At 34.0% G+C, this 21,633-nt stretch overlaps 4 protein-coding genes across 8 annotated transcripts; 1 reads left to right on the forward strand and 3 right to left on the reverse strand.

Moving 5' to 3' along the window:
• Nucleotides 1-8: 8 nt before the first annotated feature.
• LOC122400933 (trifunctional purine biosynthetic protein adenosine-3) lies at nucleotides 9-5,237 on the reverse strand. 2 transcript variants are annotated; one of them, XM_043402714.1, is made up of 17 exons: nucleotides 5,133-5,237; nucleotides 4,811-4,893; nucleotides 4,574-4,663; nucleotides 4,242-4,489; nucleotides 3,975-4,174; nucleotides 3,484-3,678; nucleotides 3,158-3,288; nucleotides 2,873-3,083; nucleotides 2,657-2,792; nucleotides 2,319-2,541; nucleotides 2,058-2,252; nucleotides 1,595-1,850; nucleotides 1,328-1,531; nucleotides 1,104-1,250; nucleotides 748-1,016; nucleotides 406-663; nucleotides 9-317 (listed from the first exon to the last, which is right to left on the reverse strand). In XM_043402714.1, the coding sequence occupies exons 2-17, from the start codon at nucleotides 4,886-4,888 to the stop codon at nucleotides 132-134; spliced, it is 3,027 nt and encodes a 1,008-aa protein (XP_043258649.1). In that variant the 5' UTR covers nucleotides 4,889-4,893; nucleotides 5,133-5,237; the 3' UTR covers nucleotides 9-131. The 2 variants fall into 2 exon arrangements, with proteins under 2 accessions (XP_043258649.1, XP_043258650.1); XM_043402715.1 differs by having other exon boundaries at nucleotides 5,124-5,235.
• Nucleotides 5,238-6,886: 1,649 nt separating this feature from the next.
• On the forward strand, nucleotides 6,887-10,051 carry LOC122400705 (succinate dehydrogenase [ubiquinone] iron-sulfur subunit-like). Its single transcript, XM_043402288.1, has 5 exons — nucleotides 6,887-7,090; nucleotides 7,291-7,547; nucleotides 9,135-9,432; nucleotides 9,554-9,676; nucleotides 9,764-10,051. Exons 1-5 carry the CDS (start codon nucleotides 6,887-6,889, stop codon nucleotides 9,899-9,901), a joined length of 1,020 nt encoding a protein of 339 aa, XP_043258223.1. The 3' UTR covers nucleotides 9,902-10,051.
• A 215-nt stretch (nucleotides 10,052-10,266) lies between these two features.
• Nucleotides 10,267-14,879, reverse strand: LOC122400706 (serine/threonine-protein kinase Chk2-like). Of its 2 annotated transcripts, none has more exons than XM_043402291.1 (7): nucleotides 14,542-14,879; nucleotides 14,104-14,214; nucleotides 13,680-13,933; nucleotides 13,404-13,607; nucleotides 11,112-11,285; nucleotides 10,849-11,013; nucleotides 10,267-10,772 (listed from the first exon to the last, which is right to left on the reverse strand). In XM_043402291.1, the coding sequence occupies exons 1-7, from the start codon at nucleotides 14,687-14,689 to the stop codon at nucleotides 10,557-10,559; spliced, it is 1,272 nt and encodes a 423-aa protein (XP_043258226.1). In that variant the 5' UTR covers nucleotides 14,690-14,879; the 3' UTR covers nucleotides 10,267-10,556. The 2 variants fall into 2 exon arrangements, with proteins under 2 accessions (XP_043258226.1, XP_043258225.1); XM_043402290.1 differs by having other exon boundaries at nucleotides 14,104-14,379.
• Nucleotides 14,880-15,947: 1,068 nt separating this feature from the next.
• On the reverse strand, nucleotides 15,948-19,379 carry LOC122400946 (ubiquitin-conjugating enzyme E2 G1). Of its 3 annotated transcripts, none has more exons than XM_043402747.1 (6): nucleotides 19,244-19,379; nucleotides 18,094-18,193; nucleotides 17,910-18,007; nucleotides 17,655-17,833; nucleotides 17,445-17,567; nucleotides 15,948-17,361 (listed from the first exon to the last, which is right to left on the reverse strand). In XM_043402747.1, exons 1-5 carry the CDS (start codon nucleotides 19,287-19,289, stop codon nucleotides 17,487-17,489), a joined length of 504 nt encoding a protein of 167 aa, XP_043258682.1. In that variant the 5' UTR covers nucleotides 19,290-19,379; the 3' UTR covers nucleotides 15,948-17,361; nucleotides 17,445-17,486. The 3 variants fall into 3 exon arrangements, with proteins under 3 accessions (XP_043258682.1, XP_043258680.1, XP_043258683.1); XM_043402745.1 differs by having other exon boundaries at nucleotides 18,091-18,193; nucleotides 19,244-19,304; XM_043402748.1 differs by lacking the exon at nucleotides 19,244-19,379 and adding an exon at nucleotides 18,724-18,870 and having other exon boundaries at nucleotides 15,949-17,361; nucleotides 18,091-18,193.
• Nucleotides 19,380-21,633: the final 2,254 nt, after the last annotated feature.

Raw genomic sequence — 21,633 nt, forward strand, 5'->3', positions numbered from 1 at the left:
AAACTCTGAGCACAATGTGCGACGAAAATTAGGTATCATTATGTATGAATAAAGATAAATAATTCACAATAACTGGGTAAAAAATATACATATATACTTGTAGACAAAAATAGTTACAAAATATTTCGAGTTCAATAATTCCATACAATGGAATTATCTTCTTTCAATTGTATCCTTCCTGTGGTTAAGTGTTTCAAAGCAAGGGGAAATATGCGATGTTCAGCTGTTTTCACTCGTTCTTGAAGAGTCTCTACCGTATCGTGTGGTAATACGGGGACTGTTGCTTGCTCGATAATTGCTCCGGAATCTATATCGACCTAAAAATAATTTTTTTTAAACACATAAGATCTTTGACAAGTATTTAATATATAGTTTTTATATCAATTTATCAAGAATATTTTATACCTCGACAAAATGCACCGTACATCCTGAGACACGTATACCGGCTGCAAGCGCATCTTTATGTGCACACGCGCCTTTAAAGGATGGAAGCAACGAAGGATGCACATTTATTAACGCACCTCGCCATCGGGTTACAAAACTATCTGATAAAATACGCATGAAACCAGCAAGACAAATTATTTCAACTCCAGCAGCATCAAGTTCAACATTCATCGCCGAATCGAAAGCTTCTCGACTAGGATAGTCAGTATGTTTAATAACCTGTTATCAAATATTAAAATAAAATAAAAGATAGCGAGTAAATATTCTGTGATAGGGAATTAAAAATTAAAAAATATTAATTACAACTGTCTTAATGCCAGCTTTTTCAGCTCGTTTAAGTCCTTCAACACCTGATTTGTTCGATATTACTATGACTATTTCTGCACCAATATGTTGCGTTGGATCTCGAGTTGCATCGATTAGCGACTGCAGATTGGTACCGCTACCAGATATGAGAACACCGACTCGTTTTAAAGGCTTGCTTAATCCCACTACGATGTCCGGTACATATCGTTTCATCTCTAATTCCAAGACTTCTTCAAAATTTCCAACATTCACTCTAATTTGATTGTCTACAATGTTTTGTGCAATTAGTATGCATGATGTGCAAATGTATCGTATACAAAAGTTTTGTTCAAACGATATCGAATAGAACATACCTTTCTGATTATTTACATATCCAATTACTTTAGGATCTTCCATTTGCAGTTTAAGTAAAACTTCATCTTTATCTTTTTCCGAACAAATCAAAATAGCGCCAATGCCGCAGTTAAATGTTCTTAACATTTCTTCTTTGCTTATGCCACCTGGATAAAATAAATAAATCTAAATAAAAATCGGTGGGCAGTTGGCCGTACTCTCGCATTGTTAGTTCTTCCCTTACCAATAGCTGCTAACCAACCAAAAACTGGTTGTATTTTCCATTTAGTCGCATCCAATGTTACTCCCATATTTCTCGGTAAAACTCTTGGTATATTTTCTGTAAGACCTCCTCCAGTAATATGTGCAAATGCCTTTACCAAATTCGTTTGCAAAGCAGGAATTACTCCTTTTACATAAATTTTTGTCGGTTTCAAGAGTTCATTGCCTATAATGTATAATAATAAGTATAGATAAACTATTTTTATGAACGTAATAAATAACTAAATACCAATTGTTTGGTTATTCTCAGAGAAAGGTGCTATATCCAAATATTTTTTATTTGCTATTTTCAAAACTTTTCGAACAAGACTGAATCCATTGCTATGTATTCCACTTGAAGGAAGGCCAATTACAACGTCACCATGCTTTATGTCATTTATACGTGGAAGTAATCTGTCCCTTTCTACCGCGCCTACGGCAAATCCTGCTAAATCATATTCTCCGTTGGAATACATATCGGGCATCTCTGCTGTTTCCCCACCGACCTACAAATAACAGTTTTTAGAAGAGCTACAGCGGTGCCATAGATTCCATCAAATGATGTATTAAAAAGTATAAGAGTGACCAATTTAAATCGATTCCACTCGAATATTTTCGAAATTATCGACGACACTAAAAAATGATTTTTCTTCCTTCTCGTCCTAATCGAAGGTTGAAAACTATTATCAAGAATCTATATTTCGAACACTTACCAATGAACATCCAGCTCTTTTACATCCTTCGCTTACTCCGTTTATAACATCTCTGGCTATATCGACATTCAACTTGCCACAGGCGAAATAATCGAGAAAAAATAATGGTTCTGCACCATGTGCAAGAACATCATTTACACACATAGCTACTAAATCTACACCTACTGTATCGTGTACGTTGCATTCAAATGCTATCTGTAGAAATAAACCGATCCGTAACATTTAGAAAATTTTAGTTACGATATAAACACACATTCGTACCTTTAATTTAGTTCCGACACCATCAGTGCCAGATACTAAAATTGGATCCTTGTACCCCAGTGCTTTTATGTCGAATAATCCACCAAAGCTACCAATCGAACCCAACGTGCCCAAACGTTGTGTTAAACATGCTGATGGCTTAATAGCCGAAACTAATGAATCGCCCATTGCTATATCCACGCCGCTACTTTTATATGTAAGTTGTCCGTGATGTAATATAGATCTGAAAATATTGATTCATTAACATTAAAAAAAATTAAGAGTAACAAATTACTCAATCTTAGAATTTGAATGAAAATTCTGTCACGGAATTTCTTTATTCCGACGTTTTAATGTACCTTGCAATTCCTTTATGTGCTATATCTGTTCTAAATTGTTTTCCTTCAAACGATATGCTTTGAGCAGCGTGTGTTGCTTTGGCGGCAGCTAAAGCCAACGAGGATGCTAAACTTACTGTAATCAGAACTCTTCCTCCTAATAAACAAGTAAAGTCTATGTAGCCTGTAACTTATTTGTAATATTTCTATATAAGTTGATTTATGTTAAAATCATACCATTAGTCAACAATTCTTTCTCGGGAGAAATACTTGTACCACTGTGGAAAACAAAATGGTTCGATTTTCTTAAAACGTCATTGACCCCAGTTATAACTTGGCCTTTTGATGATGATGACGGATATCCGCGAGATGCCAAAACAACACCGACAGCAAATACATTTTCTTGCCATGTGACTAGAGATTCAACCAGAGAACCCTCGCAACAAGCCTAAGCGACAGTATACGTTAAATTAATTTCGATAAAAAACTAATATATTGAAGCAGTGCTAAAGTAGTAATTACCTTCATAATTGTAAACAAATCTGATTTCAGCAATGGCAACACCACTTGTGTCTCTGGATCTCCGAATCTGCAGTTAAATTCTAAAACCTTGGGTCCATTCTTTGTTAACATTAATCCAGCGTACAGTACACCTAAATTTTTGAATGTAATATTGTAATTACGAACAGTTTAAATAGATTTAATTTGTGCTTTAACCCCTCGAGCGATTATGTTGTATATCTAGGGTGTCTCGCTATCAAATAATTAAACGAACTCATTAAACACGATGCATCTAAAAAATAAAACGCAACACTCAAGGGGTTAATCTATTTATAATATAAACGAACCAACAAATGGGATTTGCTCTTCTTTAAGGCCTTTGATGGTTTTCTGAAGGATATCTAATTTCACTACTTCGTAATCTTCTGTTTGTAATAAGGGACATGGGCAATAAGCGCCCATACCACCAGTATTTGGTCCCATATCTCCATTAAATATTCTTTTATGATCTTGTGCAGGTGCCATTGGTACAACAGTATTTCCTGCGATGAAAGAAACCTTAATAATAATATCATATTAGAATAAAATTTAAGGGGATGTTCTAGTCTGGACATTAAGTTTTTATGTGTTCTTTGGAATTGAAAAGTAAAAAAAAACTATGATACTTTTGTATCGGATTTGGTCGCACGATTTTGGCCTATATTTAAAAAGTATGCACAATTTTTTTCATATAAAAATATTGAAAGATAACATTTTACCAGTGCTTTAAAGCTGGTTTAATGCTTTAGACAAAAATACCCCTTTAAGTCTTTTATTCAGAATATCCTATATTGTATACCATCTGTAAATGCTAGTACAGAAACTTCTTCACCCTCGAGTAGCTCTTCAACAACTATCGACTCTCCAGCAGATCCAAACTTTTTGTTTGTTAAAATTTCATCTATCGCTGTACATGCTTCTTGTTGATCCTTTGCTACAATAACTCCTTTTCCAGCTGCTAAACCTGAAGCCTTTATTACAAGTGCTGGAAATGGTGCACTATAATAAATCATTACACATGTAACAGTTCTAAATAATTTATCTGCAAATGAAATTTTATATTTACTTCATCACAAATTGCTTTGCTTCATCCGCATTTGTAAATCCTTTCCATTTCGCTGTAGGAATTTTGTGTCTGTCCATAAAATCCTTTGCCCAATATTTGTCAGATTCAATTTTAGATGCTGCCATTTGTGGCCCAAAGCAATCAATTCCTACATTTTTTAATTGGTCCGATAATCCATTTGCCAAATATTCTTCTGGACCGACAACTACTAAATTTACATTGTTCTCCTTGCTCCAGTGTGCTACTTCCTACCAAAATGTATAACTTTAGTGCAGTTTTAATATATTTCAAGTTTCAAAAGTAAACAATGGTAGAAGAGTGAAAAAACATACCTCGTTATTCTTTACATTTAGTTTTACTAAATCAACCTTATCAACCAATGAAATTCCAGTGTTTCCAGGCGAAACATATATTTTATTTACCTAAACAATAATTCAAATTTAAAACACAATTGTAAGTATGAAAAAGTTATACCGAAAAAGTTATGCAGAAGTTTTACCATTACATTTTACTTAAATACTTATTTATCGATAAGATATTTGTTAACTTATTACATTTAAAATACTTACATAAGGAGACCGTGAAAGTTTCCAGGCAATTGCATGTTCTCTACCACCACCACCAATAACCAAAACAGTATACTGCATAGTGACTAAAGGATATAAAGTTTATCATTACATACAATGAAATAGTACAAAGCAATTACAAAGTTAACAAGATTCTTCGTAGTACTAATTATTCTATTAATCAAAATTATAAAATTGTCATTTTCTATAATATAATTTACTTCAACAAAATTATGACCTTCGTTTTAAAAACGTAAAACAAATCAAATTGGTTTTTTTGTCTCCGAGAAAAATAGATGTTTTAAATAATACGTACTACTTTTACCTTGTTCACGTTCTTCTGATAATGCTTCACGCGCTTAAAGGTTTTTCGTTCAATTTGTGGTATTTGAAAAATTTGTTTCTTGATGCAACAGGTAGTGACGAAGTACAGACAAGATTGGTCAAAACAGTGACGGACTTTCGTAGGATTTTCCTGATCATGCGCACTGGAGCGAGCGCTACAGTTCTCACTGCCGTATACACTTAACTAGAATTTAGGGTACCGTTTGATCCCAGTAAGGAACAAAATTTAAGGAAGTTACAAGGAAAGAGACAAGTTTTTATGAAGGAAAACAGCATAAATGTACAATAAAAAGTGGAAAACAATTCATTATTTATTTAGTTTTTACGTGTGCAGCCGGTTCATTACATGAACACCAACATTTGTTGCTAGGGTAAGGAAAACTGCAGAAAACCTTACCAGTATTCGAACAAAAATATTGCACGTAAAAATGAACGTGAAACACGCAAATACATAAAATATATAAAATTATATACTGGAAACATATACATTATCAATATTAACCGAATACATTTAAATCAAATTAATTTCATATGTTTTAGTCGACTTAAAACTAAAAATGTTAGGATTCCCAACAGACCCCTTACATGCACCTCCTCTTGCGCTTAAGATACATCTATGGCAGCGGACGACATGTAGCTGTGACGTCAGCTTACGCATGTGCAGAAAGGAATCCCGCGAGGGAAAAATCCCACGAAAGTCCATCACTGGGTCGAGATACTTTGACTTTTTCCTATTTCATAGAACAACCGCTAATGAGTATTTATTGATGTATCGCCATTCGTGTAATGGAGATTGCTTCTTCGCAGGGGTTAATCCATTATAACCCGCATATCACGAGCGATGACTCCTGACCTTTCAAAACAGTTCGTGATATCTGCAGACCATTTTTTTTTTTATTGTGAAATACATATGTTCGCCAACAGCACATAAACATATAGGAAAACTTAAAACAGGCAAACGTAATTTGCTACCAAAAAGAAAAAAACCGAACAGAGATTAATAGAAATACATTTACTTCTATTGGTTTCGTATAGGTAATAGGTTCTTACATTCCTTAAAAAATCTCTTGTCAACGTTTTGAAGACCAACAATATATAAGTAATAAGAAAACATGTTTACAAGATAGCAGAAAATATCTGTTATTACAGCAATATTTTTAACTTTTATGTTTTTACAATGGCTGCCAGATCATTTGCGTCATTTACTTACTATGTTTAATTTGTTTAAATTCTAACGAAATGAAAATAATCAAGAGTAAATGGATATATCAAATAACGAATCGATCGTTCCCGACGTCTCAATTTTTGAAGACAGTAAATTCTGAAATAAAATTAAATTTAATATCTTAGACACGATTTTTCTAATTAATTTGCAAAATAGAAAATTATAATTTGTATTATCTTCATTTCGTTATTACATTTCTGCAGTTTGTACAGAATGAAATGGTTCACTTTTGGAACGTTTAATAATTGTTAGTCCAGAAGAACATTTGGCAAATAGATTGGCATATAAATTAAAATATCTAGGAATCGTTATTTACATTGTTCAAGTTATTTCAACTCGATACGAACGACCGTGAAGTTTTATCGGACGATGATATTTTGTTTCCATTTCAACGAAGTATTACACGGTCATCGTAAAAACAGAATGATCGAAAGATTAAACAAACAAAACATGCCCTTATAATCTGACATATTTACGAAAGATCTCGCGTATAATATTTTTTTACAAATATGTTCAATTTCAACATCGTCAATCAGACGAGGCAATTTTGGTTTTCTACGGTTTTGTCTCTTCGTCGAAGCACGTGTCAAAATAGTCATCATCGATGCCATAGATTTTTATCCAGTGATGAGAAAACTGCGAAATCGACTGAAAGTGAAGATGTAGTCTCCGCCGAGGTCGCCGTTGTTAAAGACTGCAAAATACCTCCAGAAGTTAGTGATCGAAAACGTTTTAATTCTGTTTCTTCTATCCAGAAAATACCTTTGGTCCAACATTCCACTTTCTTTCCACTTTCTATATAAAATTACAAAATTCTACGAAACATAACATCGGTTAATTTTTAACATCGAATACTGTCCACTATTTATTGAAGAATCAGAACAATTTCATTGTATGACTAATTAATACGTAGGAACGAAAACCGGAAGAAAAACCAAATCTCCAGACAGTTCGGGTATATCGTTGGAATCCAGAAAAGCCAAATATAAAACCATACATGCAACAGTTCACTGTTGATTTAAATAAATGCGGTACAATGGTCTTGGATGTATTGACGTTAATAAAAGCACAACACGATCCCACGTTGTCTTACCGACGATCGTGTCGCGAAGGAATTTGTGGATGTTGTTCGATGAACATAAATGGTGTTAACACCCTGGCTTGCGTCACGTAATATGTCAATTTGAAAATACTTTCTTCGTTACTACGAAATTACGATATATAGGTTATCCCAATTTTTAAACTCTTGTCGGGAATTTTTTACAAAAGAAAAAACCGTTTGTATAATTTGTAAAATATACAGAGTGTTCGGCCACCTCAAGAATGCCAATTTGTTGATTAAGGCTTCGTTAAAAAATTATTAACGTTTAAAGTTCTGCCTGTAGAACGACAATCTGCGAACAGCTGAGTGCATGCGATAGTAGTTCTCACTCAGCATGAGAAACTCTACTTACTGACGTATCGGCAGCCTTACAGATTTGTGAGTGAGAACCACTATAGCAGCTGTTCGCAGATTGCCGTTCTACAGGCGGAACTTTTAACGTTAATAACTTTTTAACGAATCCTCAATCAACAAATTGGTGTTCTTGATTTTCGTCTTATTTTAGCCTCTAGAATCTCCCATTAAAATTTTATTTATATTACATTTATAATCTGAAGCTTGAAATGATTTCCCGCATGCGAATCTTTGAAACATCATAATTCCTGAATGGATTGGAGGATTTTAATGTTTCAAAAGGTAAAACTACGCGTATTTTGATGGAGAATATGTGGAAATTCCAAAAATGTTCGAAAACTTGTTCCTTGACCCCGTAAAGTGAGGAAAACCCCATAAAAATGGTCCAATTTTCAAACGGCCTTAACTCCTACAATAGTGAATATATTTCAATGAAATTTTTTTCTGAAGTATTGCTAATGGGTACCTACATAAAAGTATTAGACAACTTTTCTGTAGAGCGTCAAATAAATTTATGAAAAATCAAAAACGAATTTTTAAGAAAAATCGACAGGGGGTAGGTGCCTAAATGTTTCAGCGAAAAAAAAATTTCAAATCGTTTTGGAAAAATTATTTTCGGTTGCAGGGGTCAATTACAATCATTTTTGGTGAACAGACACACCCCCAAAATCCTACGTGCTTTCGAGAAAAAAATTCAGGAAGGTGGACAAATTTTTCGACAAAATTAAAAAATTTCAAATCGTTCTGGAAAAATTATTTTTTTTGCGCTGTTCAATTACAATAATTTTTGGTGAATAGACATTCCCTCGAAATTCTACGTACTTTCGAGAACAAAATTCTTTACCAAAAATATACTGTGTGGCCGGAAATGTTTCTATAACTTTTTAACGTAGCCTCGATCAAGAAATTGGTATTCTTGATTTTCGTCTTATTTTGGCCTCTAGAATCTTCCATTAAAATTTTCCCAGAGGTGGCCGAACATTCTGTATATTTATAACCATTTTATGTACATATATTTTTTTTTTAAATTGAAAATAGTAAGAATCACGTATGCTATGTTTTGCTAAATGTAGGTATACAAAAAGAGTAGTGGTACTATATGCCCCCGCGGACAAAACATTTTCGTTCCCTGATATTTTTTCGTATCATCGACAACATCGGTATTACTGAAAATGATTAAATTAAGTGGGACACTCTATATGGATAGATATCATTTTTGATCCGATTATTTATAATTATTTGTTTACTGTTAACTATCTAACAATTTATACAATGTATGAAACCGTTTCCTTTGCTTTTAGAAAAGTAACGAAATCATCGAAACCAATAGTCATATATCCTTTACCGCATTCATACGTAATTAGAGATTTAATAACGGATATGGAACAATTCTTGAAACAATATGAAAATGTCGAACCATTTTTAAAGCGTCCTGGAGAAGAAAATTTCATCGGTTTACGACAGATTCTGCAAAGTCCAAAAGATAGAAATAAACTTAATGGTTTATATGAATGTATACTTTGTGGATGCTGTACTTTTGCCTGTCCACCGTATTGGTGGCTTGGTGATAAATTTCTGGGGCCTGCTACTCTTTTACAGGTATATCCTAAAAAAACATTAAAATATTCTTAGTTTCAACGAATAACAAATACGTTGAATTAAAATTTAATACCTGTGATACCTGATAGGTTTAACGCAAAATAATGTTTTTATTGTGCAGGCTTATAGATGGATAATAGATTCACGCGACATGGCACATAAAGAAAGACTCAGCAAATTACGAGATTTTTATTCGGTATATCGATGTCACACTATTTTCAATTGCACAAAAACGTGTCCAAAGGTATAAAATATTATCTAAGAAAACAAAAGAGAACTAAAACGTTTCCAGTAATTTATATTTCAATATTGCATCAACAATTTCTTAAAGGGTTTGAATCCGGGAAGAGCAATAGCTCAAATAAAGCGTTTGTTAGCGGGACTTTATAAAAAAGAACGACCGGAAATGGAGACTCCACTTCCAAACCCTTGCAACGGTGAAGAAATATATCAATGCAAGGAAGAATAGCTACTAGAAAAGAAAATGTGATCCACGAAACATTATTCTTGAGGCGTCTCGTAATTGTACATAAACCGGTATTTTTGATTACACGCAAGATCTTGCGTGCTATAAAATGAAAAAATTATCGAATTACATTTTATACATTAATCATAAAATCAAGTAGGGGAGGAATATCGCTATACAAATAACTTTTAATGACAAGAAGCATGTAAACATATAAAAGTACAAAAATAATTTCTTAAAATTATTCCTTAAGTAACATTTTGGTATTCGTTTTAGATTCTATACTTTGTTCTTAAATATCTTTGTAGTTAATGTAACTTAATTTTAATAACAATATAATTTTACTGGTTAGTTAAATCAATTGAAAGTATAATTACTTTTAATCTCATTTTTTATCAACTTTATGAACTAAAATGTTAATCTTTTATGGTATATTTTTCAACTTTTTTGTTGGCCTGGAAATTATTCAGGTTATATCGCGCATACATCGCTTAATACATAGCGAATAGATTGCAACTCATTAATTTCTGAAAAAGCATTACGAAAAGTTCGAAATTGTGTTATTGTATTTTGTAAACGTAATATTAAAAAAAATAAGAAATTTCTGAAAGTAAATTTTTATCGATGATATATTACTACTTAATTCTATTATTTGTACTTATGCATCCAGTCGCGCTCGTTTTAGTATACGTTTGTATTCACTGTTGACTTGACAATTCCTCGAGACACTTGAAGGCATTGTATTTTCCTGATCGTCTCTCGATAATAAGTTGTCAATAGTGTCTCGAAGGTCACGATCCTGTAACCAAGGATGTAACAAAACTTGTTTTATGGTAATCCGTTTTCTTGGATTGACCGTCATCATACATTTAATCTAAAAGAATGAAATTGCCAGAAATTAAAAGAATTTCTCATTATAAAACTATATTTAAACAATTTTGTGCTTATACCAAATTTATAGCTTTCTCAGAGACGTGTCCAAATTTTGAAGCAGGAAAACTATAATATCCTTTCATTATTTGGTCTTGCAAGCTAACATTCTTGTCTTGGCAATTAAAAGGAACTGCACCGCTTAAACACGCGTACAATATTACTCCTAGACTCCAAACATCTACCTGGATATTGAAAATGTTAAAAAATGAAATTTTACAATTTCCAATATTTGGTTACTGGTTTTCTGAATAAATAAATGTATACACTTTTATGTACATACTTGATTCGTATAAGAACCACGTCCAGTATTAAATAATATTTCTGGTGCAACGTACATAGGCGTTCCACAGAACGTTTTCATCATAGTTTGTGCATCAACTAGTTTCGACAAACCAAAGTCTGATACTTTAGCTAATGTAACATCCGAATCACTAGCTAATAATATATTTTCTGGCTATAAATTAATAATATTCATTTATTGCTTGAATTTAACATAAAATATATTCTTTAAAACGATTAAAGAATCGATTATTCAAATGACTAACGTTTAATAAGATATCTAATAGTTCGAATGTTCTGCGTGCTACGTTACATAAATGTTTAGTAAAAATATTACTATGTTATAGGGGGGGGGAAGGGCAGGGAGATATGAGGAGAAACTGAGTAGGGGAGAGGGAGGGGAGTTGGCTAGGTGGTGCCTAGAAGAGATAAGGGAAAGGGAAAGGGAAGGGGGAGAGGAATTGTCGGCGTGGGAGAGAGACAGGTTGGGGTGTAGAGGGTTGGGAGGATTGAGGGGAGGAGAGGGAGGGGCAAGTGGGCGAGCGGGCTGGGAGGGATGGGAGGAGGAAGATGGGAGGAGGCAGGAAGAGGAGAGATGGGGAAAAGTGGTGCAGTCGAGGTATAATAGGTGGTACAGGGAGTTGGTGGGACGGGAGTTACCGGGGTACCTGAAGGCAGGGTGGGGAGAAGTGAGGTATGGAAGGCTAGCTAGGTATAGGATGGGGAACGAGATGAGGGGGGGGAGGTACTGGGGGGATGAGGAAGAGAGGAGATGTAGGGTATGTGGTTGGGAGGAGGAGACATGGGAGCACGTTTTGGAGAGATGTACGGGGGATGAGGCAGAGGGGAAGGGGATCGGGGAAAGGATAAGGGAGATTTTGGACGAGGGAGGGGGAGGGGAGGGGTGGATAAAGAGGCTGGAGGTCAGGAGGAAAGAGAAAGAGGTGGAGAGGGGGGAAGGGGGGGATGAGGGGAGGAGTGAATGAAGGAATGGAATGCAAGGGCGGAAATGGAAGTCGACGGCGGGGAGGGCGAGCGGGGGTGGAGGAGTGGGAGAGAAGGGAGGAGGGAGAGAGGGAGAGAGCGAGTAGCGTAAGGTTAGGCTAAGAGCGTGCGGAGAAGGGAGATGAGAGAGAGAGAGAGAGAGAGCGAGTAGCGTAGGATTAGGATAAGAGCGTGCGGCGAAAGGAAATGAGAGAGAGGGGAAAAGCGGCGGGGGGAGGATGTAAGGGCAGTGAGGAGTAGAGTAAGAGTAGAATAAGTAGGATAAGTAGGATAAGTTAGGTTAAGGGAGAGATGGAAATGTAAGGTGGGGAGGAAGTGTAACCCTAAGGGGAAGCAGGAAATAAATCTATCTACTATGTTATAGGGTTGTACGGGTAGCCTGAAATTCAAGCTCGAGCCGTCTAGAAATCGGTGAATTGGAGTAGCGTCCAATACATTTCGGGTTAAATTACGTTGAATGGTCCCGAAACAATTCGGTTGCCCGAGATACAGGGTGTTCGGCCACCCCTGGGAAAAATTGTAATGGGAGATTCTGGAGACCAAAATAAGACGAAAATCAAGAATATCATTTTCTTGACTGAGGCTTCGTCAGTAAGTTAGTAAGTTATTAAAAAATTAAATTAAACAATATCAAATCATTCTGAAAAAATTATTTTCGTTTGCGGGGGTCACTTACAATCATTTTTTATGAATACACGTACCCCCAAAATCCTACCTACTTTCGGGAAAAAAATTCAAGTAGGTGCTGAAATTTTTTGGCGACAAAAAAAATTTTTCAAATCATTCTAAAAAAATTATTTTCGGTTGCAGGGCTCGATTACAATCAATTTTGGCCATTACACATATCGCTGAAATCCTACGCATTTTCAAGAAAAAAATTCGAGAAGATGCCTAAATTTCTCGACGAAAACGAAAAATTTCAAATCGTTCTGGAAAAATTATATTCGGTTGTGGGGGTCAATTACAATCATTTTTGGTGAATAGACATACCCCCGAAATTCTGCGCATTTTCGAGAAAAAAATTCAGTACGGGTGGAACTTTAAACGTTAATAACTTTTTAACAAAGCCTCCATCAACAAATTGGTATTCTTGATTTTCGTCTTATTTTGGCCCCTAGAATCTCATTAAAATTTTTTCCAGAAGTGGCCGAACACCCGGTATATCGGGCTGGAATTTTGGACTACCCGTACACCTCTACTATGTTACATCTTCCTTTTATTTTATCGAGTTATTTCTAATTATGATCTTCTGCTTATCTTGTGTAATGTATATTTAGAAGAGAAATACCTTCAAGTCCCTATGTGTTATACCAGAGTCATGAAGATAACTAACAGCAAGTACAACTTGATAAAAGATCAGTTTTGCAGTCTTTTCTGATAGTCTGCCTCTGTTTTTGATTCTTTCAAATAGCTCACCACCTTCCATTAATTCTAAAACTATATATACAGCTTTTTGACTATCCACAATCTCTTCCAATCGAATAATACAAGGCTAAAAGTAAAACATTTAATAATTAATAAAATATTATTAATTTTGATAATCTATGATACCATATTAGCTTACATGCTTCAAAGCTTTTAATATTTTCACTTCGTTCATAATTTTTTCTGGGTCATTCAGTGGATGTCTGAGACCGCTTGCACCGCCCAGTTTCATAATTGTTTTCATTGCAAATCTTTTACATCCAATTTTGGAAAATACCATTTTTACTTCTCCACATGCCCCGGATCCTAGTTTACGGGACACTGCATATTTGCTTTTTAGTTCTAAAGGCAAATCGTTGCTTTCAAATGCAATGGTGCTCATAAATATATATACTGTTACAAACATAGAAAAGACAGATATAATTAAAAATTACATTGTACTTAAAATATTAACATGAAGTGTTTAAATTATAAATATAAGCATTACACAGTGTTACAAGTTTTAACGACCATTAAATATAATTGTATAATTACATTTAAAAGAAAATATAAAAAGTATCTACCTGTAAGAATTGGTTGGGCTAAAGATATCACATCGTTGCTTTCCAATACAACTTTCTTCCCACGGCCTATTTTTACTTTATTAATAAAAGTTCCATTCTGGCTTAAATCTTCTAAATATATTATTGCATCATTTATATTACTATTAATGAACTCTCTAGTTATTCTAAAGTGTTGTTTACTCATTACGCTAAGCCATTTTGGTTTTAACTCGTTTTCGGTTATACATATATCACATTTTTCTGAACGACCAAGCGTATAAACGTCCTTGGTCATTTCTACGCAAATAATTATCTTTAAATGTTACAAATTACAAAAAGCAACATCGCATTTTAAAATTATAATTGATAAACAGCGGAAGTAAAATATAACTATACATTTTACAAAATATACATAGATGAACATACGTTAAACAGTATTAAATATGTAAAAATATTTACCCATTGTTTTAAAAGGTAATTTAATGGGACATAATCTCCCCCATACGACTGTAACTTTTTTTTGTGATAACTCTTGAGATTGAGTCAAACATACCGACTCTGCACTTTGTGTATCAGGCAATGTTAAAACAATTTGTTCATCGTTCATATTTAGGAATTAATTGGTTCAATATAAACCAAAAATATTCGTGACCCACGTCTAAATTTTCGATGTCAATTAAATAAAATACGATGAAATCCACCGTAAACAATGCTAACCCATAGCAACACAATTTTAGCGTTATTTTTCATTCAACTACTAATCAAGCACTATATAAATTAAATAAGAAAGCGTATATTAATTTCGTCGATTTAAATGTTTCGAAATTTATATTAGGCATAGAAAAGAAATCAAATGGATACTACACAACTATATCCCATAACGTAATTCACGATACACGTTCTTGCAATCGGAATACTAAATTTGTTTAGAAGAAAACTTGGATATTATTTGAAATTGTAAAGATTTTGAACTTCGCGATTTCGCCTATACCCTAGGTAAACGTGGCCAGACAATGTGGCGCCTAGGTAGAATACGTTTCCATGACAATTTATACAAAGTCAATCAGCGGACAAACCACCGAAATTGTCATTGTTTATTGAATACCGCCTACGAAATGTAGCTATGATTATTAATGTGATATATGTCATAAGTAAAGAAATCAAAAACAATTGAGATATTTATTTGTTTTATGTTAAATTAATCTATATTCCAATATTATTGAATAATTCTTTTCAAATAGTCGTGAAGTAAGCAATGACACAAGATGTCACTGTCATATTTATTCACGTCTATTTCGATGGTAAAATTGTTTTTTTCAATCAAAAATCGAGGTCACGTTCATTTTCTTAAACGACACTTTATATTACTATCGTAAGTTTCAAGTAACGTAAAGAAAAGAATGAATAAATGTTTAACACTGTAATGGAAGACAATTTGAACGTTTGTCGTTGTGTGAGTAATTCCATAGTAATTTGTAAAGGGCATCAAAATATGTAATTCAGTACATTTTAAAGTAGCATAACGTTTGAACTATTAAAACTGCGTCGAATATTTTAACAATGACTTTCATTGAGGCGATCGAATAAAATTGTACATTTTCAAAACGATTTACTGAATATTTACTTTACTTAAAATTCGAAAAGTTATCGACACGTGAAGTGTTAAAATACGAAAGAAACTAAAAAAATAAATAAATACATTCGAAATACCTATGAGGGAAGAGAATGAAGTAACAGAAAAAAATGGGCAAGATTGGAAATTTAAAATGTGTACATAAAATTCTGTCATTCATTATTTAATTTCAAGAAAAATAAAACAATTATAAACGACGACTTTAATTTCGGATGGTTTGAAAATAGGCTATTTTGAACAAATTGAACATACTACAAAAAATCATATGAAATCATTGTCTATATGTTCAATTAATTATTAGGAAATTAATTTTTCATTAAAATCCACTACGCGACGTTTCACAAACGTTATAGTTTGCATTTTCAATGAGCTAAGAGACTGAAATTAGTTAACATCATTAACGACTTGTTGAACTTAAGACGAAAGACTCGAATCACGAAATTATCAGTTAAACCGATGACATTGGATTGAAAAAAACTTTTTTACGAAATAAAACAAATTTTATTTAAGTATATCCTAATCTGTTCAAAATAAAGCATTATTGGCTCTTATACAAAGGCAAACAGTTAAATCACGGTATAAAAAGTGATTACTTTGTCTCAGTGGTAAGTATTAGAAAATATTTCATTATATCGTATAGTATTTGTTAAGTTATGGTTAACAAATGTGCGAAAGCAGGTTCAATGCAATAGACATGTTTCACCTCGTAAAATTTAATTGGCAATATGAAATTATATGTAGCTGGACAAAAAATTATTTAAATTTAAACATATCCATAATATAGAACCGCAAGTTTCGATATAATAAAAAGTTAGGGTCGAATAATCACTTTACAAATTGGTACTGGTCGAAAAAAAAATTGTATACAAAGTCATTGTGGCGTGTACCTAATCTTATGTTACGTTTACTAACTGTAATTAATGGTATATTTCTAGTAATATCGTTATTAGTATTATTATCACTTCAATTAGAATTCGTTATTTTGGCAACTTACGGTTCATCGGAAATTTTACATATCTTTACGTAGCCGTGATAGTACAGCTTAATTTATACAATCTTTGCTGCAGTGTCACAGTTGATTCACATAGGTATATTTTGTTTTCATTTTTACTGGCACTACATTAACGATTGTAGCATATATGTACCACGTATTTGACTTTACAAAAATTTATTTATATATATATTTACGAAAGTAAGAAAATACGAAACGGCACTAAGGAATTATTATTCAATGATAAACGTAAACATTTTAAATTACAGGATTTCTGGTGTAAAGGGTAGGTCTTAGCTCTTGAGCAGGAGGGACAGGGAAGTTATGTTTATAACTATCAGTATTAAGATAATAATCATACAGATGATTTTTTTGCTTTATGTATACGTGTAAATTAGTTTTTTTTTTAGCTGTCTATTATGTAAAAGGTGAGCTGCATGTATTTCCTTTATGTTCTTCGTATCAATGGATGGTACGTCAGTGGCGGTAGTATAAACTTGATAGAGCTGTGCGAACTTATCTTTTATTTTCACACATACTCTGTCTCCCTTGCATTGCATTAGGATGGGTCAGGCTTAATCCGTGTTTAGTGGCACTGTGATTCATTAGCTTAATGCTGAGCATCGGTTTCTTTCTTACAGTGCTTACGGCTTCCCTACATAAGTACGACAGACAAAATTATCAAAACGCGAAGAGAAAATATTTAAGTTTACATTGCCCAAATATCATAAAACTTACCAGAATTAAATAAGTCTTTCCATTTGAATATTTGTTCATCTCCTACGAACACTCCTCTTGGCTTTTTCTGACACACCTCGCCACCTTTCTCTTAAATTCTGTATAACTTTCCCTCCACTCTTTCTGTAGCATCGTAATAATTATTGTTAATAACTTTAGAATGCCAATTAATAACATAAATTTTTAGTAAGCACATAGAATATTACTTACGGCAGCATCCACATTAGCAGGGCTTTCATCATTAGGATCTGCGAGCATACTTATAACACTTATGAGAATAGTCTCAACCGTGTGAACTGGTAACCATCGTTCCGATGCTTTTTCGTAGCCCCACTTGTCATCCCCAGGTTCGTGTAAAATCGATATGCACACGTTACCATTTTTCTCGACTACAAATACAATATAGTATTATTTCTGATATTTTTTTTTTATAAATGTTTTAAAATTTAACGAAAAGATACTTACTGTTTGGATGCCATATTTCTGTTATAAATTTCATTCTTGGTGGCCTAAGTGGATATTCTTTTGGAAATTCTAAGTGTGCTTTGAAGAACCCACCTTCACTAAAAGGCAAAAAATATTTATAAAAATGCTTAAAATTATATGAATTTTATTACATATCATTGTAAATACATTGGTTTCTTACTACAATGTATCTGGAGGTCCAATAATGAGTACTTCCCAATGATATATGTCATTGTCATCTATGAGGCCTGCTGAAAACCCTTCTACTGGGTTTTTATTTAATTCTACAAAGAAAACAGAAAACCCAAGTCAAGCACTTTCCTCTTGTATACTAAAGTTATTTTTCTGTTAAGAAAACGAATTGAAAAAAAATTCAGATTATTTATCGATAATTACAATAAAAGTGTTACTACATAAAATATAGACTAGCAAAATATAGAAACATTAAAAATACTTTCTTATCGGAAGACACTAAACGGTTTAAACGTACATACAACCAATTATACGTTAATACGAGACTACCGTCGGTTTGGGGAAAAAAAAAGAACATAATAAACACTTTTGTTATTCGATGTGTATAGGTTAAATCAAATCGCACCGTACTAAATAACCGTCAGCACCAACGAACTAATGACGGTGAGTCAGCGTTTATACGATATTTTATGTAAAAATCTTAATACAAAGCACGCGATTAGTGTCGATCCGTGCACAAAAAACGAAGTTTAAGCGATGACGTTGGTAACATAATATTGGAGATTTTATGGCGTCGATCTTGTGTCAAAAGTAACAGACTATGGGTTTGAAAAAGGCTGACCTTCGGTGGTCGTTGCACGGGCATGGGTTTTCTCTGTCTTTTTTTTAGTTCAAACCGCGTCGTGCACGGTGGGACGCGCGAAATGCTATAAATAACATCGGTTGCGATTATTTTCGGTAACAGCAAAACCGGTCTTCGGTGTATGTGAAAATCACCTGCAAAACGGTTTACGTTCGGCTAGGGTACTATCACGGGTAAACGCGATACTGAATGCTAGGTTAAAGTTATTCATGGGAGGTACACTACGGTTCCGTAGCCGTATTGATTTTCACGCCCTAATCGAGCGCAGGGCCACCGTGAGATAACGAAAGGCTTAACCGGTGCCCAGATAAAATTCTAAAGGCCACGGTGAGGCTGATATCGCGGGGAAAAAATGTTCACAAAGGCAATTTTCGAAGGTCGAGACACGGTGGTGACGAGTCGCACGAGTTTTGAGTACAAAAACGGTTCCGGCTTTTCGCCGAGCTCTAATGCGCTGCACGGATCACACTTAGCACTTATTCTTTTTTTTAATCGGTACCTGCTAATTGTTTTCGTAGTAGAAGCGCGGACTGTGGCTCTGACATTAATAAAAGTTCCGTTAAATAAGACTAAAGCTGAAAACAATCACTTTTGCTTGACTGGAAAGATGGCTAGGTACGTCGCGGAAGCAATGATTGCGCATGCGCCACTACTTAAACATATGTTCTTCCGTCTCTCTGTACGCCGGCCTGATCAAACACTTGCGCTCTCTATTGGAAAAATTTGGAAATATTGCAGAAACAGAATACTTTTTGCTATCGATAAGTAATTTCTGTTATTAGCAGAAGACAATAAACTATGTATAGAAACCACAGATTAGGCACAGAATAATCCTATTGCCATAGACGAGTTATCGAATAGACGTTACATGCAATGCTTTTTTCTAGGCTCAAGCCCTCTTATTATTTCCGTATCACTTTCATAGTTATTGGTTCACGCTAGAATTCGAACTTAGCACTTTCAGTGTTTGGAATTAAGACTAAATATTGAGAGAATTTAATTATTCCAAACACAGACGAGGTATGCAAATAGATGTTACATCCAATGGATTTTTTCGGTCTACTCTGGGCTTCCAGAACCCCATTATCATTTTCATATTACTCACAACGTTATGAACAGACTATAGCCCCCATTATGGTAGGAATTGAAATTACAGAAATTCTTTTGTTTTTTAACTGAAATCGAGCAATCACGAAATGTCTTCTTACACGTTAAATACATACTAATTATTCAATTTATAAATATTATATCACCAAGTTTCATACTTACAGTTGTAAGCATGATTATGTTTATTTTATCGAATGTTAGAATATCTGGTAATTTTTACAATTATTCCAAAATTTGCAAAAATTAAAGTACGTTGATTATTCATGCTTAGAAAGCACATTCCGACTACGCAGTTTCTACGTTTTCTTAAAATGAAAATACGTATGCAAATTGCAATTACAATAATTCATAAAAACGAGGAACATAAACAATCAATTAAATAAATAACACTGGGAAATATTCAATCGCGATCAGAATACAGTTAAATATAAACTATTCCAATTTATCGTTAATATCTACCGACACCATTTCTATATATTTCGATATACATATGTCGAAGTAGATAAAAAGTTCGTTAACGATTTTCATATTTCGTCTTATGGACTTTCGTGGCCCAATCTGACTGCCATACCGACTTGAAAATTCGGAGGTGATTTTAGCGACCTCTTCTCATGGATGGCGGTCAGTTGAGAAACTATTCACTGAATTAGCATTGACGGGCAGACAGCTGTAGCGTGTGCGTAAATACATGTGGGTTGCTATGGAAGGGATTGAAATTCATTTCTAAATCCGTTGGTAATGTTGCGAGTGACATGAAGATAGTAATGGGGTTTCGAGACCCCATGAAAATGGGCCAAAAAAATCCACTGATTGAAAGATCTACCCGTATACCTCGTCTGTGACAATACACTAGAATCTTTAACGAATCAATGAGAATCAAAACTAACCTAGTGAAGAAGCTCTATATTTATGATAACCCATGCAAGGCGGATCGCAGCCAATTTGCTAATATTATTTAGTTTTTAATTAATAATTGCATTACCCAGCTAAGAGTGATACGATTATTAATTAAACGGTAAATAATATTACCCAGGTCTCACCACGTGGAGGTTACTGCGAACGGAGACCCAGAGGGAGATAGATGGAATCCAAGTTCCATCGATCTCTCTTTCACAATTTTACAATCTGAATAACTAAACTAAGAAGATAGAAGGAACCAAAATCCCTTCGATCTTCTAGTTTAGTTGTGCCAAGTAATTATTTTGTTTAAACGAGGGATGAAGCTAAAGAGTGGGATACGCGACGCGACGCGATGCTGAACCGTACAGCGGATCTTGGGATCGAACCTACTGCCCTTGCTAACTCGATCTCAATAGGAGAACGGATGGCTGCATCCCTGAATCGAGGTCTCCATTTCTCCAACGAAATCCGCCGGGAGCCCGAAGACTAAAAGTTTCTTTGAATTTCTATCGAGAACCAACGTTGCAAATGATACGAAAATGGTAATGAGATCTCATGGGCCGAAAAAATACATTGGGTGGAAGGTCTATTCGTATAAGTTGTCTGTACTATTTCTAATTATTGACCAAAATAATTACTTAGCCGTTATTATTCACATCTCGAAAAACATATCCTAAACATAATACAGGTAAATTAAATAATACTTAATTCTTGTGTCACAAAAATATTCGAACATTAAACAGATCTTATTAATTTTACATCAGCATACATACATATGTACATTACAATTTAAAAGCCAAGAATGAAACATTACGTCGTAAGTATCCTTATATGATGTACAGGGTTGCTATTATTAATAATTTGATCCGATATTTAAAAAAA

This window comes from Colletes gigas, unplaced genomic scaffold (assembly GCF_013123115.1).
Source record: "Colletes gigas isolate AHSC1104 unplaced genomic scaffold, ASM1312311v1 Colletes_gigas_Sc00020, whole genome shotgun sequence".
NCBI classification, from domain to species: domain Eukaryota; kingdom Metazoa; phylum Arthropoda; class Insecta; order Hymenoptera; family Colletidae; genus Colletes; species Colletes gigas.